The sequence below is a fragment of the Salvelinus alpinus genome, chromosome 2, assembly GCF_045679555.1.
Source record: "Salvelinus alpinus chromosome 2, SLU_Salpinus.1, whole genome shotgun sequence".
In the NCBI taxonomy this organism is placed as follows: Eukaryota; Metazoa; Chordata; class Actinopteri; order Salmoniformes; family Salmonidae; genus Salvelinus; species Salvelinus alpinus.
The window spans coordinates 24,739,227-24,758,546 of NC_092087.1; the positions used below are offsets into that span (position 1 = coordinate 24,739,227).

The 19,320-nt window shown below is 42.2% G+C and overlaps 2 protein-coding genes across 3 annotated transcripts in view; both read right to left on the reverse strand.

Moving 5' to 3' along the window:
• LOC139557373 (protein kinase C delta type-like) overlaps positions 1-17,868 on the reverse strand; it is a 48,876-nt gene extending 31,008 nt beyond the window's left edge. The window contains exon 1 of one of the 2 annotated variants that reach the window (XM_071372107.1): positions 17,692-17,868. The gene's annotated coding sequence lies outside the window, so the exon portion shown is untranslated. Of the gene's footprint in view, positions 1-10,911; positions 11,225-17,691 lie in introns of those variants that run through there. The other variant, XM_071372115.1, reaches the window with a different exon arrangement.
• Positions 13,910-15,997, reverse strand: LOC139557384 (general transcription factor II-I repeat domain-containing protein 2-like). Its single transcript, XM_071372129.1, has one exon. The coding sequence runs from the start codon at positions 15,889-15,891 to the stop codon at positions 14,602-14,604; it is 1,290 nt and encodes a 429-aa protein (XP_071228230.1). The 5' UTR covers positions 15,892-15,997; the 3' UTR covers positions 13,910-14,601.
• Positions 17,869-19,320: the final 1,452 nt, after the last annotated feature.

Below are 19,320 nucleotides of genomic sequence, written 5' to 3' on the forward strand. Positions count from 1 at the left end.
TTCATATGGAGAAGTCCACAGACCCACTCCAAAAGGCTTTCGGAGCCATCATCGACTCAGTGGGTTTTGTCCAACATGTCTCTGGACCTACTCACTGCCACAGTCATACTCTGGACCTAGTTTTGTCCCATGGAATAAATGTTGTAGATCTTAATATTTTTCCTCATAATCCTGGACTATCGGACCACCATTTTATTACGTTTGCAATCGCAACAAATAATCTGCTCAGACCCCAACCAAGGAGCATCAAAAGTCGTGCTATAAATTCTCAGACAACACAAAAATTCCTTGATGCCCTTCCAGACTCCTTCTGCCTACCCAAGGACGTCAGAGGACAAAAATCAGTTAACCACCTAACTGAGGAACTCAATTTAACCTTGCGCAATACCCTAGATGCAGTTGCACCCCTAAAAACGAAAAACATTTGTCATAAGAAACTAGCTCCCTGGTATACAGAAAATACCCGAGCTCTGAAGCAAGCTTCCAGAAAATTGGAACGGAAATGGCGCCACACCAAACTGGAAGTCTTCCGACTAGCTTGGAAACACAGTACCGTGCAGTATCGAAGAGCCCTCACTGCTGCTCGATCATCCTACTTTTCCAACTTAATTGAGGAAAATAAGAACAATCCAAAATTTCTTTTTGATACTGTTGCAAAGCTAACTAAAAAGCAGCATTGCCCAAGAGAGGATGGCTTTCACTTCAGCAGTAATAAATTCATGAACTTCTTTGAGGAAAAGATCATGATCATTAGAAAGCAAATTACAGACTCCTCTTTAAATCTGCGTATTCCTCCAGGGCTTAGCTGTCCTGGATCTGCATATATCTCTTGACACAATGATGAAAATAATCATGGCCTCTAAACCTTCAAGCTGCATACTGGATCCTATTCCAACTAAACTACTGAAAGAGCTGCTTCATGTGCTTGGCCCTCCTATGTTGAACATAATAAACGGCTCTCTATCCACCGGATGTGTACCAAACTCACTAAAAGTGTCAGTAATAAAGCCTCTCTTGAAAAAGCCAAACCTTGACCCGGAAAATATAAAAAACTATCGGCCTATATCGAATCTTCCATTCCTCTCAAAAATTTTAGAAAAAGCTGTTGCGCAGCAACTTACTGCCTTCCTGAAGACAAACAATGTATACGAAATGCTTCAGTCTGGTTTTAGACCCCATCATAGCACTGAGACTGCACTTGTGAAGGTGGTAAATGACCTTTTAATGGCGTCAGACCGAGGCTCTGCATCTGTCCTCGTGCTACTAGACCTTAGTGCTGCCTTTGACACCATCGATCACCACATTCTTTTGGAGAGACTGGAAACTCAAATTGTTCTACACGGACAAGTTCTGGCCTGGTTTAGATCTTATCTGTCGGAAAGATATCAGTTTGTCTCTGTGAATGGTTTGTCCTCTGACAAATCAACTGTACATTTCGGTGTTCCTCAAGGTTCCGTTTTAGGACCACTATTGTTTTCACTATATATTTTACCTCTTGGGGATGTTATTCGAAAACGTAATGTTAACTTTCACTGCTATGCGGATGACACACAGCTGTACATTTCAATGAAACATGGTGAAGCCCCAAAATTGCCCTCGCTAGAAGCCTGTGTTTCAGACATAAGGAAGTGGATGGCTGAAAACGTTCTACTTTTAAACTCGGACAAAACAGATATGCTTGTTCTAGGTCCCAAGAAACAAAGAGATCTTCTGTTAAATCTGACAATTAATCTTGATGGTTGTAAAGTCGTCTCAAATAAAACTGTGAAGGACCTCGGCGTTACTCTTGACCCTGATCTCTCTTTTGACGAACATATCAAGACTGTTTCAAGGACAGCTTTTTTCCATCTACGTAACATTGCAAATATCAGAAATTGTCTGTCCAAAAATGATGCAGAAAAATTAATCCATGCATTTGTTACTTCTAGGTTAGACTACTGCAATGCTCTACTTTCCGGCTACCCGGATAAAGCACTAAATAAACTTCAGTTAGTGCTAAATACGGCTAATAGAATCCTGACTAGAACCAAGAAATTTGATCATATTACTCCAGTGCTAGCTTCCCTACACTGGCTTCCTGTTAAGGCAAGGGCTGATTTCAAGGTTTTACTGTTAACCTATAAAGCGTTACATGGGCTTGCTCCTACCTATCTTTCCGAGTTGGTCCTGCCGTACATACCTACACGTACGCTACGGTCACAAGACGCAGGCCTCCTAATTGTCCCTAGAATTTCTAAGCAAACAGCTGGAGGCAGGGCTTTCTCCTATAGATCTCCATTTTTATGGAACGGTCTGCCTACCCATGTGAGAGACGCAGACTCGGTCTCAACCTTTAAGTCTTTACTGAAGACTTATCTCTTCAGTAGGTCATATGATTGAGTGTAGTCTGGCCCAGGAGTGTGAAGGTGAACGGAAAGGCTCTGGAGCAACGAACCGCCCTTGCTGTCTCTGCCTGGCCGGTTCCCCTCTCTCCACTGGGATTCTCTGCCTATAACCCTATTACAGGGGCTGAGTCACTGGCTTACTGGTGCTCTTTCATGTCGTCCCTAGGAGGGGTGCGTCACTTGAGTGGGTTGAGTTACTGACGTGATCTTCCTGTCTGGGTTGGCGCCCCCCCTTGGTTTGTGCTGTGGTGGAGATCTTTGTGGGCTATACTCGGCCTTGTCTCAGGATTGTAAGTTGGTGGTTGAAGATATCCATCTAGTGGTGCGGGGGCTGTGCTTTGGCAAAGTGGGTGGGGTTATATCCTTCCTGTTTGGCCCTGTCCGGGGGTATCATCGGATGGGGCCACAGTGTCTCCTGACCCCTCCTGTCTCAGCCTCCAGTATTTATGCTGCAGTAGTTTATGTGTCGGGGGGCTAGGGTCAGTTGGTTATATCTGGAGTACTTCTCCTGTCTTATCCAGTGTCCTGTGTGAATTTAAGTATGCTCTCTCTAATTCTCTCCTTCTCTCTTTCTTTCTCTCTCTCGGAGGACCTGAGCCCTAGGACCATACGTCAGGACTACCGGGCATGATGACTCCTTGCTGTCCCCAGTCCACCTGGCCTTGCTGCTATTCCAGTTTCAACTGTTCTGCTTGCGGTTATGGAACCCCTACCTGTCCCAGACCTGCTGTTTTCAACTCTTAATGATCGCCTATGAAAAGCCAACTGACATTTATTCCTGATTATTATTTGACCATGCTTGTCACTTATGAACATTTTGAACATCTTGGCCATGTTCTGTTATAATCTCCACCCGGCACAGCCAGAAGAGGACTGGCCACCCCTCATAGCCTGGTTCCTCTCTAGGTTTCTTCCTAGGTTTTGGCCTTTCTAGGGAGTTTTTCCTAGCCACCGTGCTTCTACACCTGCATTGCTTGCTGTTTGGGGTTTTAGGCTGGGTTTCTGTACAGCACTTCGAGATATTAGCTGATGTACGAAGGGCTATATAAAATAAACTTGATTTGAACTTGATGTGTTCCTGGTTCGAGCCCAGGTAGGGGCGAGGAAAGGAACGGAAGCTATACTGTTACACTGGCAATACTAAAGTGCCTGTAAGAACATCCAATAGTCAAAGGTATATGAAATACAAATGGTATAGAGAAATAGTCCTATAATTCCTACACCCTAAAACTTCTTACCTGGGAATATTGAAGACTCATGTTAAAAGGAACCACCAGCTTTCATATGTTCTCATGTTCTGAGCAAGGAACTTAAACGTTAGCTTTCTTACATGGCACATATTGTACTTTTACTTTCTTCGCCAACACTTTGTTTTTGCATTATTTAAACCAAATTGAACATGTATAATTATTTATTTGAGGCTAAATTGATTTTATTGATGTATTAAGTTAAAATAAGTGTTCATTCAGTGTTGTTGCAATTGTCATTATTACAAATAAAAAATCAAATAAAAATATTTTTTGGCCCTCCAATAATCGGTATCGTTGTTGAAAAATCATAATCGGTCGACCTCTAAAACCTACCCTAACCAGAAACCGTGGATGGCAGCATTCACGCAAAACTGAAAGGGCGTACCACCGCATTTAACCATGACAAGGCGACATGAGTAGTCATTCCCTCCACATGGCAATCAAACAAGGAAAATGTCAGTATAGAGCCAAAGTGGAGTCGCAATTCAACAGCTCAGACACAAGACGTACAGTTGAAGTCGGAAATCTACATACACCTTAGCCAAATACATTTAAACTCAGTTTCACAACTCCTGACATCTAATCCTAGAATGGTCAGTTAGGATCACCAATTTATTTTAAGAATGTGAAATGTCAGAATAACATTAGAGAGAATTATTTATTTTAGCTTTTATTTATTTCATCACATTCCCAGTGGGTTAGAAGTATACATACACTCAATTAATATTTGGTAGCATTGCCCTTAAATTGTTTAACTTGGGTCAAACGTTTCGGGTAGCCTTCCACAATAAGTTGGGTGAATTTTGGCCCATTCCTCCTGACAGAGCTGGTGTAACTGAGTCAGGTTTGTAGGCCTCCTTGCTCGCACATGCTTTTTCAGTTCTGCCCACACATTTTCTATAGGATTGAGGTCAGGGCTTTGTGATGGCCACTCCAATACCTTGACTTTGTTGTCCTTAACGTCTTTGGGACAGGGGGGCAGTATTGAGTAGCTTGGATAAAAGGTGCCCAGAGTAAACTGCCTGCTACTCTGTCCTAAAAGCTAGAATATGCATATAATTAGATTTGGATAGAAAACACTCTGAAGTTTCTAAAACTGTTTGAATGATGTCTGTGAGTATAACAGAACTCATATGGCGGGCAAAAACCTGAGAAAAAATACAACCAGGAAGTGGGAAATCTGAGGTTTGTAGTGTTTCAACTCTTTGCCTATCCAATATACAGTGGAAATGGGGTCATGCTGCACTTCCTAAGGCTTCCACTAGATGTCAACAGTATTTAGAACCTTGTTTGATGCTTCTACTATAAAGGAGGGAATGAGAGGGAATTGAGTCAGAGGTCTGGCAGAGTGCCACGAGCTGGCCACGCGCATTCACGAGAGGTAGCTTGCGTTCCATAGCATTTCTGAAGATAAAGGAATTCTCCGGTTGGAACATTATTGAAGATTTATGATAAAAACATCCTAAAGATTGATTCTATACTTAGTTTGACATGTTTCTACGGACTGTAATATGACTTTTCGTCTGAACTTTTGCCTGGACCTGCCAGCGCGTCGTCAGTTTAGATTGTGTACTAAACGCGCGAACAAAGGGAGTTATTTGGACATAAATGATGGACTTTATCGAACAAATCAAACATTTATTGTGCAACTGGGATTCCTGGGAGTGCATTCTGATGAAGATCAAAGGTAAGTGAATATTTATACTGCTATTTCTAACTTTGTTGACTCCACAACATGGCGGATATCTCTTTGGCTTGTTTGGGCTCTGAGCGCTGTACTCAGATTATTGCATGGTGTGCTTTTTCGGTAAAGCTTTTTTTAAATCTGACACAGCGGTTGCATTAAGGAGAAGTGTATCTAAAGTTCCATGCATAACACATGTATTTTCATCAACATTTATAATTAGTATTTCTGTAAATTGATGTGGCTCTCTGCAAAATCACCGGATGTTTTGGAAGCAAAACATTACTGAACATAACGCGCCAATGTATACTGAGATTTTTGGATATAAATATGAACTTTATCAAACAAAACATACATGTATTGTGTAAAATGAAGTCCTATGAGTGTCATCTGATGAAGATCATCAAAGGTTAGTGATTCATTTAATCTCTATGCTTTTTGTGACTCCTCTCTTTGGCTGGAAAAATGGCTGTGTTTTTCTGTGGCTATGTACTGACCTAACATAATTGTTTGGTGTGCTTTCGTCGTAAAGCTTTTTTGGAATCTGATACGTTGGCCAAATTCACAACAAGTGTAGCTTTAATTTGGTGTATTGCATGTGTGATTTCATGAAAGTATAATTTTTATAGTAATTTATTTGAATTTGGCGCTCTGCATTTTCACTGGATGTTGGCCATGCGGGACGCTAGCGTCCCACATATCCCAGAGAGGTTAAGCCATTTTGCCACAACCTTGGAAGTATGCTTGGGGTCATTGTCCATTTGGAAGACCCATTTGCGACCAAGCTTTAACTTCCTAACTGATGTCTTGAGATGTTGCTTCAATATATCCACATAATTTTCCCCCTCATGATGCCATCTATTTTGTGAAGTGCACCAGTCAGCAAAGCACCCCCACAACATGATGCTGCCACCCCCATGCTTCACGGTTGGGATGGTGTTCTTTCGGCTTGCAAGCCTCCCCCTTTATCCTCCAAACATAATGATGGTCATTATGGCCAAACAGTTCAATTTCTGTTTCATCAGACCAGAGGACATTTCTCCAAAAAGTACAATCTTTGTCCCCATGTGCAGTTGCAAACCGTAGTCTGGCTTTTTTAAAGGTGGTTTTAGAGCAGTGGCTTCTTCCTTGCTGAATGGCCTTTCAGGTTATGTCGATATAGGACTTGTTTTACTGTGCATATAGATACTTTTGTACCCGTTTCCTCCAGCATTTTCACAAGGTCCTTTGCTGTTGTTCTGGGATTGATTTGCACTTTTCGCACCAAAATACGTTCATCTCTAGGAGACAGAATGCATGTCCTTCCTGAGCGGTATAACAGCTGCGTGGTCCCATTGTGTTTATACTTGCGTACTATTGTTTGTACAGATGAACGTGGTACCTTCAGGCGTTTGGAAATTGCTCCCACGGATGAACCAGACTTGTGGAGGTCTACAAGTTTTTTCTGAGGTCTTGGCTGATTTCTTTTGATTTTCCCATGATGGCAAGCAAAGAGGCACTGAGTTTGAAGGTAGTCCTTGAAATACATCCACAGGTACACCTCCAATTGACTCAAATTATGTCAATTAGTCTATCAGAAGCTTCTAAAGCCATGACATAATTTTCGGGAATTTTCCAAGCTGTTAAAAGGCACAGTCAACTTAGTGTATGTAAACTTCTGACCCACTGGAATTGTGATACAGTGAATTATAAGTGAAATAATCTGTCTGTAAACAATTGTTGTAAAAACGAATTGTGTCATGCAAAGTAGATGTCCTAACCGACTTGCCAAAACCATAGTTTGTTAACAAGAAATTTGTGGAGTGGTTGAAAAACTAGTTTTAATGACTGCAACCTAAGTGTATGTAAACTTACGACTTCAACTGTATGTTGTGCATTAACTTCAACTGTATGTGGCAGGGTCTACAGACAATCACAGACTACAAAAGGAAAACAAGCCACATCGCGGAATACGGACGTCTTGCATCCAGACGAACTAAACACCCTGTTTGCCCGCTTTGAGGACAATACAGTGCCACCGATGCAGCCCACTACCAAGGACTATGGGCTCTCCTTCTCTGTGGCCGACGTGGGTAAGACATTTAAAACATGTTAACCCTCACAATGCTGCCGGCCCAGATGGCATCCCTAGTCCTCAGAGCATGTGCAGACCAGCTGGCTGGTGTGTTTACGGACATATTCACCCCGCTACCATCCAGAAGGCGAGGTCAGTACAGGTGCATCAAAGCTGAGACTGAGAGACTGAAAAACAGCTTCAATCTCAAGGCCATCAGACTGTTAAATAGCCATCACTAGCACATTAGATGCTGCTGCTTACATAGAGACTTTGGCCACTTTAATAATGTTTACTAATCTCATATGTATATACTATATTCTATATGATCTATTGCATCTTAGCCTATGCCACTGACATTGCTCTTCCTTATATGTATATATTTTTATTCCATTCCTTTACTAAGATGTGTGTATTAGGTATTTGTTGTGGAATTGTTAGATATTAATGCACTGTCGGAGCTAGAAGCACAAGAATTTCGCTACACTCGTAATAAACATCTGCTAACCATATGTATGTGACCAATAAAATTTGATATAGAGACATTATTGCATGGAACTCCATTCCATCTCATATTGCTCAAGTGAACAGCAAACTTAGTAAAAAAACTAAACTAAACAACAGAGCAACACCTCACGGCACAACGCCTCTCCCTTATTTGACCTAGATATTTTGTGTGCATGTATTGTAGGCTACATGTGCGTTTTGTAATTTTTGTTTAATTTATTTAGTTCTGTCCTTGAGCGGTTGTCTATTAATGTTCTGTATTATGTAATGTTTCATGTTTTGCGTGGACCCCAGGAATAGTAGCTGCTGTTTTTACAACAGGTAAATGGGGATCAGAATAAAATACCAAAAAAATAGCCATGAATCTAAATTTCTTAGATTTTTCCCATACCTCAAATGTGGCAAGAAAGTATCAAGTATGATTTGATTTGACTATATTTGTTAAAAGACCAACATGCTACAACACACTGTGAAATTAATAAACATGTTTCTACAAATGTACACAAAAGAGAGCATGTCAAACTTTTGCATATCCCTTTAACATCCCCTATAACTTTGGGTATGACGGAGGTTGTTTCCTGAACTATAGCACAGTAGGGACTGGACAGAGCCAATAAAAGCCTTCCTTTTCCTACCTATCTGGGGATAATGTCTCAACCTCTGTCAGTGTGGTGTAGAGGGTATGACAGTAGACAGCCTAGAGTGCACATGGGCAAACACCAACACACACAGGTCAATGAGACATTCCAATCAAGGACTACAGGTCCTAACAGGAGAGACAGACAAAGTCAGAGGGAGAGAGGAAAAGAGTGAGGTGGGAATATTAGTTCAAGGTCAGAGCAGCGTATCTGGTCACAGTGTTACATTTATTTCAGAGTGCCATCAATCCCTGACTTCACTCTGCCCACTGTACTCGCCCTACTATCATATCAATAAACCGTTACACAATGTCTTTGTAATAAACATACACATATTGTGCCATTAAATCTTTTTTTGTGATGGCCTTAAGCTTTTTGCATGTGGCTACAGGCTCAGATTTGTCTGTGTGTTTAAGTTTGCTTCATGCAAACTGCTTCAAGCTTTTGCTGCTTCATTCATTCATGCCTTAATGTAACTGTCCAGTGTTAAGATTTTTATGAAATATGATTTAGAGTTAATTATACAATCCTGGACGCTGATTGGTTAAAACCACATTCCAGCCAGTGTCTATTCCACAAGTTACCCACGGCTAAAGTTATTACGTTAAAATGCCTATTTACGCTTTATAGTAATGAAAGTGTAGGGGTTGGGAGTCGGGATGAGACAGACACTCAGGTCAAGACACTGGTGAAGACGAGCACACAGATGAGCTTTCCTGAAACGGTTTCTGACAGTTTGTGCAGAAATGATTTGGTTGTGCAAACCCAAAGTTTAATCTGCTGTCTGGGTGGCTGGTCTCAGACATTTCCCCAGGCGAAGAAGCCGGATATGGAGGTCCTGGGCTGGTGTGGTTAAAACATGGTCTGCGGTTTTGAGGCCTGTTGGACGTACTGTCAAATTCTCTAAAACTATGTTGAGGCGGCTTATGGTAGAGAAATGAACGTTCAATTCTCTAGCAACAGCTCTGGTGGACATTTCTGCAGTCAGAATGCCAATTGCATGCGCCCTCAACTTGAGACATCTGTGGCAATGTCTTGTGTGACAAAACTGCACATTATAGAGTGGCTTTTTGTCACCAGCACAAGGTGCAGCTGTGTAATGATCATGCTGTTTAAGCAGATACTTGATATGCCACACCTGTCAGGTGGATGGATTATCTTGACAAAGGATCAAATGCTAACTAACAGGGATGTAAACAAATGTGCGCACAACATTTGAAATAAATATTTTCGTACATATGGAACATTTCTGGGATATTTTATTTCAGCTCATGAAACATGGGACCAACACTTTACATGTTGCGTTTCTACTTTTGTTCAGTGTATGTTTGTAGTCATAGGTAACCAGATCGTGACTACAACTAAGTCTTTGACCATTGTGTTGTTAAAAACTCATGCTTCCTAGCCTTTAATGTTTTAACCCTATCCAAAAACTCAACCCTTAACCTTCTAAATTCAACATTTGGAACAATGGAAAGATACTGAGCAGGAGTCAACCCAGGGTGTCAGAAACACTTTGAAATTTGCTGTTTGGAGAAACATCTAATTCTGCAGTGAGACAGAGCTTGTTGCTTGATTACCACAAGCTGCAGACAGCACAGTGCAGTGGCCAGACTAGCAGGCAGATAATAGAGGTGTCTGAGTGTGACTGACTCCACTACACAGTACAGGGTGGGTAGGATAGAGAGAGCGAGAGAGGCTAAATGATACAAGACGACAACATTGGGTGCTGCTAAACTGCTGTCATCCTGGGTGTGTGTGACAGAGAAAATGTGTTTAGAGAGTGTCACTAAGTAGCAGAATGTGTGAAAAAGCAAACTCATCACCTATATAACTGCTAGGATAAATAATGGAGTATGGGAGAGTGTTGTAGATTCAGCCCAAGTACCCCTGTTTCTCTCCCACCCACTCTCGCTGTGTGTGTGTGTGCGTGTGATGCGCTGAGAGCCACGCCTGGCGGCAGGTGTGCTCAAAATGAATAAATAATACAAGCCTGCCATGTAGCTTACACCACAACAGAGCAGACAACAAAGCATTAGTATCCAAACAAGGTCTGTGTGTGTTTCGTAATCGTGTCTACACAGCAACTTCCCACTATTGCAATAGTACATTATGGCTTACAAATGTAGCTTTTTGGCACAGAAATGGCAAAAGGAAGAGTATATTCTGACCCACATCAACCATCTTTCTCCCACCAGAGAAGAGAGACATCACAGTCAGTTGCTCTACCAAAAGATGTCTCACACTCTAAAAAGAGTTTGCCATATTAGCTATGCTATGGAGTGTTAGTCTTTAGCCTCAGCTAAATCATTTTATAGAGAGAGAATCAAAGCAGAGTTAATTAAGCCAATCTCTACTTATACATCACATGCACAAGCTGTACTCACACACATACCCATATCAAGCCAGTGGCCTGTTTTCCTCCAGCAGATCCATAGAGAGTGGGTGTTTGTTGTGCTTCCCTGTGGATCAGTGCTGCATGGGGAAATCTTCACTCAGCAACTGTCATAACTGTCTCCTCACACCCGGATACAAAGCAGAGCAGCCACCAGACCAGACCACAGCCCACAGCCAATATTGACACACCTCTCAGCCTCCTTAGGCATCCAATGCATGTGTAGAGCTACCTTTCTGGTCCTATTGTGTCCCATTTTTTTTATATCACCAGGTAGGCCAGTTGAGAACAAGTTCTTATTTACAACTGCGACCTGGCCAAGATAAAGCAAAGCAGTGCGACAAAACACAGAGTTACACATGGGATAAACAAACATAGTCAATAACTCAATAGAAAAATCTGTACACAGTGTGTGCAAATGGCATAAGGAGGTAAGGCAATAAATAGGCCATAGTGGCGAAGTAATTACAATACAGCAATTAACACTGGAGTGATAGATGTGCAGATGAGGATGTGCAAGTAGAAATACTGGTGTGCAAAAGAGCAGAAAAACAAAAACAAATATAGGGATGAGGTAGGTAGTTGGTTGGATGGGCTATTTACAGCTGCAGCGATCGGTAAGCCGCTCTGATAGATGACGCTTAAAGTTAGTGAGGGAGATATGTCTCCAACTTCAGTGATTTTTGCAATTTGTTCTATTCATTGGCAGCAGAGAACTGGAAGGAAAGGCGGCCAAACTAGGTGTTGGCTTTGGGGATGACCAGTGAAATATACCTGCTGGAGTGCGTGCTATGGGTGGGTGTTGCTATGGTGACCAGTGAGCTGGGGTAAGGCGGAGCTTTACCTAGCAAAGACTTATGGTAAGAGATGGTGAGAGGAGGGAACAATACATCTGCCATGCTGATCTTTAACACTGGGCCCCTCAGGGGTGTGTACTTAGTCCCCTCCTGTACTCCCTTTCACCCACGACTGCGTGGCCAAACACGACTCCAACACCATCATTAAGTTTGCTGACGAAACAACTGTGGTAGGTCTGATCACTGACAGCGATGAGACGGCCTCTAGGGAGGAACTCAGAACTGGCAGTGTGATGCCAGGAAAACAACCTCTCCCTCAATGTGAGCAAGACAAAGGAGCTGATCGTGGACTACAGGAAAAGGCGAGCCAAACAGGCCCCCATTAACATCTACGGGGCTGTAGTGGAGCGGATCGAGAGTTTCAAGTTCCTTGGTGTCCACATCACCAACAAACTATCATGGTCCAAACATACCAAGACAGTCGTGAAGAGGGCACGACAAAACCTTTTCCCCCTCAGGAGACTGAAAAGATTTGGCATGGGTCCCCAGATCCTCAAAAGGTTCTACAGCTGCACCATCAAGAGCATCCTGACCGGTTGCATCACCGCCTGGTATGGCAACTGCTCGGCATCTGACCGTAAGGCGCTACAGAGGGTAGTGCAAACAGCCCAGTACATCACTGGGGCCAAGCTTCCTGCCATCCAGGACCTATATAATAGGCGGTGTCAGAGGAAATCCAATAAAATTGTCAGAGACTCCAGTTATAGACTGTTTTCTCTGCTACCGCACAGCAAGCGGTGTCCGGAGCGCCAGGTTTAGGACCAAAAGGCTCCTCAACAGCTTCTACCCCCCAAGCCATTAGACTGCTGAACAATTCATAAAAATCGCCACCGGACAATTTACATTGAGACCCCCCCGCCCTTGTACACTGCTGCTACTCGCTGTTTGTTTGTTACCTATGCATAGTCACTTCACCCCCACCTACATGTACATATTACCTCAACTAGCCTGTACCCCTGCACACTGACTCGGAACCAGTGCCCCCTGTATATAGCCTCATTATTGTTATTCTTATTGTGTTACTTTTTATTTTAACCTACTTTGTAAATATTTTCTTCTTCTTGAACTGCACTGTTGGTTAAGGGCCTGTAAGTAAGCATTTCACGGTAAGGTCTACACTTGTTGTATTCGGCGCATGTGGCAAATAAGGTTTGATTTGATGACAAAGCAAAAACAGGTTTTTAGAAATGTTTGATATTTTTTATAATTACAAAACTGAAATATCACATTTACATACGTTTTTGGACCCTTTGCTCCGGCTGGGCCACTCAATGACATTGAGAGACTTGTCCCAAAGCCACTCCTGCATTGTCTGTGTGCTAAGCTGTGTGCTTAGGGTCGCTGTCCTGTTGGAAGGTGAACCGTCACCCCAGTCTGAGGTCCTGTGCGCTCTGGTGCAGGTTTTAATCAAGGATCTCTCTGTACGTTGCTCCGTTCATCTTTGCCTTGATCATGACTAGTCTCACAGTCCCTGAAAAACATCCCCACAGATTAATGGTGCCACCACCATGCTTCATCGTAGAGATGGTGCCAGGTTTCCTCCAGACATGACACTTGGCATTCAGGCCAAAGAGTTCAATCTTGGTTTCATCAGACCAGAGAATCTTGTTTCTCATGGTCTGAGAGTCCTTTAGGTGCCTTTTGACAAACTCCAAGTTGGCTGTCATGGGCCTTTAACTGAAGAGTGGCATCCATCTGGCCACTCTACCATAAAGGCACCAGTCTAATGTCCATTGCTCATTTTTTCTTGGCCCAAGCAAGTCTCTTCTTCTTATTGATGTCCTTTAGTAGTGGTGTCTTTGCAGCAATTCAACTATGAAGGCCTGATTCACACAGTCTCCTCTGAACAGTTGATGTTTAGATGTGTCTGTTACATTTTTCACAGAGTTCATGTATGTGGGCTGCAATTTCTGAGGCTGGTAACTCTAATGAACTTATCTTCTGCAGCAGAGGTAACTCGGGTCTTCCTTTCCTGTGGCGGTCCTCATGAGAGCCAGTTTCATAATAGCGCTTGATAGTTTTTGCGACTGCACTTGAATAAACTTTCAAAGTTCTTAAAATGTTCCGTATTGACTGACCTTCATGTCTTAAAGTAATGATGGACTGTCGTTTCCCTTTGCTTATTTGAGCTGTTCTTGCTATAATATGGACTAATATGGACGGCTATCTTCTGTATACCAACCCTACCTTGTCACAACACAACTGATTGGCTCAAACGCATTAAGAAGGAAAGAAATCCCACAAGTTAACTTAACAAGGCACACCTGTTAATTGAAATGCATTCCAGGTGACTTCCTCATAAAAGCTGGTTGAGAGAATGCCAAGAGTATGTAAAGCTGTCAAGGCAAAGGATGGCTACTTTGAAGAATCTAAAATATATCTTGATTTGTTTTACACTTTTTTGCTTACTATATGATTCCATATGTGTTACTTCATATTTTTAATGTCTTCACTATTATTCTACACTGTAGCAAATAGTTAAAAAAAAAAAAAAAAAAAAAAAGGAAATCCCTTGAGTGTCCAAACTTACCTGATACTGCACATACCTACTACATTGACACACCAAAACACATTCACCATTTGCTGCAGCTACTCTTTTCTTTTTTAACTCTCACTATTATCTATCCTGATGCGTAGACACTTTATTCTGCCTTTATGCACATATCTACCTCAAATACCTCATACCTCTAAACCAGGGGTGTCAAAGTCAAATGGACGGAGGGCCAAATAAAAAATTTAGCTACAAGCCGAGGGCCGGACTGTTCGAATGTTCATTGAAAATTTTTTCAATGACGCATATAGTCTAGTGAACCTAATTGAACCTACTGAAAACCTAACAAATATATTCCAATATGATCAGATAAATAAAGCAATATTTTCTTATGGCCATTTCACACAGAAACATTTCGTCTCGGAGTTGTGTTGTGTCTTTCCCTTTGCTGTCCAAGAACAGACAAATCTCCTCACGAAGCTCGAAACATCTTTGAAGCACCTTTCCCTGGCTTAGCCATCGCACCTCTGTGTGATAAGGCAAATCACCATGCTCCGTTTCTAACTCCGTCAGAAATGCCTTGAACTGGCGGTGATTCAAACCTTTGGCTCTGATAAAGTTAACTGTGCGCGTGATGATGCTCATTACATGCTCCATTTTCAAGGCTTTACCGCACAACGCTTCCTGGTGTATGATACAATGATAAGCTGTCAGCTCACCTGTCGCGTTTTCCTCTTGCATCTTTTCCCGTATCTTCGCCACCAGTCCGCTCTTGTGTCCACACATCGCAGGTGCTCCGTCGGTTGTCAAACCCACGAGTTTTTCCCAAGGCAGCTCCATCTCATTTACACATCTTGACACCTCTTCATACAAATCATGCCCCGTAGTTGTGCCATGCATAGGACGTAAAGCCAAAAACTCCTCTGTCACGCTTAGGCTGGAGTCCACTCCGCGGATGAAAATTGACAACTGGGCAATGTCAGAAATGTCGGTGCTCTCATCCACAGCCAAGGAATATGCAATGAAATCTTTTCCCTTTTTCACAAGCTGCTCTTTTAGATTGATGGACAACTGGTCTACTCTCTCGGCAATGGTGTTTCTGCTCAGACTCACATTTAAAAAGAGTTGCCTTTTTTCTGGGCAAACTTCGTCACAAACTTTAATCATGCAGTTTTTGATGAAATCCCCCTCCGTAAATGGCCGGGCTGATTTAGCGATCTCTTCTGCCAAAATAAAACTGGCCTTGACAGCAGCCTGGCCTTGTGATTTGGCTTTTTTGAACAGAGCCTGTCGAGATTTGAGGCCTCGTTTTAATTCCTCTGCCTTTTGTAGCCTTTGTTCCATGTCCATATTCTTGTTTTTGTCCGCGTGTTTCGTTTCATAATGTCGTCTCAGATTATACTCTTTCAGTACCGCCACACTTTCTCCACACAGAAGACACACAGGTTTTCCAGCTACCTCCGTGAACATATACTCCGACTCCCACCTTGTTTGAAACCCCCGGTTCTCAGTGTCCACCTTCCGTTTTGCCATTTTTGATGGGTATCTGAAAGTTAATTTTACTGTGATGCTGACGACTGCTGTGCCAATAAATATTGAAATGAAGCAGCCTACTGCTCGGTGCGTCACCATTGCATTGTGGGAAATGTAGTATTGGTGCGTGTAAAAGATCTGCGGGCTGCCGGCTTGCTGCGGTCTGCGGGCCGGTTCTAATAATAAATCAAGATCATCCCAGGGGCCGTAAAAAACCTTCTCGCGGGCCGGATGTGGCCCGCGGGCCTTGACTCTGACACCCCTGCTCTAAACAATGATCTGGTACTGGTACTCGCTGAAGCTCCATTCTTGTGTATTTTATTTAATTCTTCGTGTAACTATTTTATTTGTAAACTTTGCATCATTGGAAAGGGCTCGTAAGCACGCATTTCACAGTAAAGTCTACACTAGTTGTATTCAGCGCACGTGACAAATAAAATTAGATAAATACAGTTGGTAAAATGTATTATCATCTTTCTATACATTTCCTCTCAGTAGGCAGCACAGACAAATGTTGAAAAAAAGTCTGGGCCAGTGGTTACAATTTTTTTATTTCTACGTTGCATAGACCCACTGTATTGTGTGGTGATTGACACCAACGACTGTAAATGACAACTTGTGGTTGTGGGCTTGTTGTGCAGAATTCCTAGATTACAAGGGGCACTAGCAAACACTAGCGACTCATGAGTGTGTGGTAACCACAGTAACATAGAAGAGTAACATTGTGGCATAAAGTCTAGAGAAAAATGATAGTGTACATCATGTACTTTGGTGGCAGCTGAAATGGGCCAGATCCTTCCACACAAATAACAATCCGTTCGGAATACCTTGGACCATATTACAGCTCAAGGCCCACGGAAACAAAATAGACTACAGGTCTTCACGTGTCCAAAAACTTGGACCGGGACGACAATCAGACCCGACTATATTTACTTATCTTTAAAAAATGGAGACCCGAACCCAAATGGAGCAGAGGACAACTCAACCTAGACCCGTACCCTGACGGGTCTGGGTCTAGACCAGACCCAACTGGACTAGAGTGACAATTCATTTTTTCCTCTTATCAGCCAAGTTGCTCTACTGGTTAAGGAATATGTTTTATATGTTGGCTAGGCCTTTATAAGTGAAGAAATTCAACTTATTAACGTAAAATAAAATATGCTACAGGACCCGACCCAGACCTGAGGGACATGTTAGTATTCTTCAGCACCCAATCCAATCGTGCCAGGGTCAGGTCTCGGGTATATCGGGTCCACCCGGACCCATGAAGACATCTACACTAGACGAGGATGACCAAAAGTTGATTGATGATTCACTTTTATCAACTTAATTCTCACAAAAACTGAGAGTCCGTAATGCGCATTGAATTAGCGTACTAACAACCAAAAACTACATTTGACAGACCGTAAAATGAGGCTACCAAAAGCAGGCGAGGAAAGTATATGAATTCCCACAGAACATGGCTTACGTAACATGAACAGAAAGGAAATCATTATCTGAGAGCACAATGTTTGTTACCCACCAACCGCTTCGTTTTAACCCGGTTCGATGTATCGGTTTTTGTGCTTTGAAGCGCACATAGGTTACCTAAAACTTTCCCTCAGTGATTTTGTAGTAAACAAACTTGTCCGATTGCTCAGTTTCAGCAATCAGCAGATGTTGTAGGTACTAAGTAGTGCCACAAAGTATCAACACAAAAAAAACGTTAAACCACTAAGATTTGATTGTAGAAAAAAAAACAAAAAAACAATGCGCTTCAGCACTTTTATCGAAAGTAAATCGTCCCGATCGTGACGTCAGTGTGCAGTTCGACCGTGTCCTTTTACTGTCATTTTGTCAAATATTGAAGATTTCCTCCAATTGAGTTACAATTATTTAAATGTTAGGGAGTCGACTTACCTTTATAAAGCGTTTAAAAGGGTCCCGATAAAGTTTGCTTTGACTTATTATGCTCTGCCCTTCTGGTAGGCTACACTGAGAATCTTCAGCGTGTTTGAGGAAGCATTCGACCATTCGCACGCAGCTCTCTCGCAGCCTGTCAGCTATGGAGTGCAGTGGTGGTGACGTCGTCCAGGTGCAATCCCAAGTACAGAGAGAGAGGTTATGTTTTTGCAGGGCGTTTGATTTCTGTGGGTCGAAAGTCAGAAATAGATAGTACAGTACACAGCAAGGGATGATGTGTCCACCAATAGAACATTACTTCAAATTTGAGACCTAATCTATTTTGAGAGAGATAGAGAGGTGTAAATGTTTTTGTAGTTTTACCACATTTTTCCTTTTCACTGCTAGGAGACTTGTCTCAAAGAAGATATTCCGTTTTTTTGTTGTTGTAACAAACAGTATCAACAATGGTGCCTAAGATGCAGTCCTCTAAAAGCTCTAATATGTTTTTAGCCAATCTTTATATGTTGAAAATAAAACCCAGTAAAGCTCATGAATAGGCTACAGAATTCAAGGCTGCCTCTGTTACTTTCTTTCCATGAAAATATGTATTTGGCAGAGGGTCATATAACCAGGAAACTGACCAAGGGCAGTGTACAAACACACAAACAGAAAGCCCCTTACTCCACAGGTTAGAGCAGCCAGAAACACCCTTTGGAGGCTTGGCTAAACCATTGTGGCCCCACCTACATGCTCCCAGTCCTGTGGCCCAGCCATTTCTTCCTCCTTATCCACGCAGAGTAGAGTCATGTGCTGCTGAGTCATCATACCCCACACACCCCGCCCACCCAGCTCTCTGGCTATAAGAGACAAAGAGCTGGTAAATTTAGCCAATCTGTCCCAGCTCCTATACGGCTATTTTTAGTCCCATTCAAAGTATACGGATGACACACACACACTTGTACTTCTAATTGGAAGTGAATGCTGACACAGATTTGGTGTGTTAGACTAGAGGTGGTTACTCATCAATCGCATCCATAAACACTAGGGTGCTCTGTTGTGCTCCCCAGTATAAATAAAAGACAGTGGTTTCTAATGAGGGGCCAGAGAAGGGTAATGACACAAAAAGAACCCCATGGATGCTTTTGTGTCATACCTATGACTGTGGCATTGTTGTGAGAGAAGAAAGGAAAGAGTGTGTTATTAACATGTTTGTGTACTGTATAGAGGTAGCACATTTTTTTATATATTTTTTATTTTATTTCACCTTTATTTAACCAGGTAGGCCAGTTGAGAACAAGTTCTCATTTACAACTGCGACCTGGCCAAGATAATGCAAGGCAGTGTGACAAAAAACAAAAACACAGAGTTACACATGGGATAAACAAAAGTACATTCAAAAACAATAGAAAAATCTACATACAGTGTATGCAAATGAAGTAAATAGGTAAGGCAATAAATAGGCCATAGTGGTGAAATAATTACAATATAGCAAATTAACACTGGAATGATAGATGTGCAGATGATGATGTGCAAGTAGAAATACTGGTGTGCAAAAGAACAAAAAAAGTAAATAAAAACAATATGGGGATGAGGTAGGTATTTAGATGGGGTATTTACAGATGGGCTGTGTACAGCTGCAGCGAT

Excerpts from the sequence above, each read along its gene's own strand:
- LOC139557384 (XM_071372129.1), bottom strand. The coding sequence starts at position 15,891 with ATGGTGACGCACCGAGCAGTAGGCTGCTTCATTTCAATATTTATTGGC.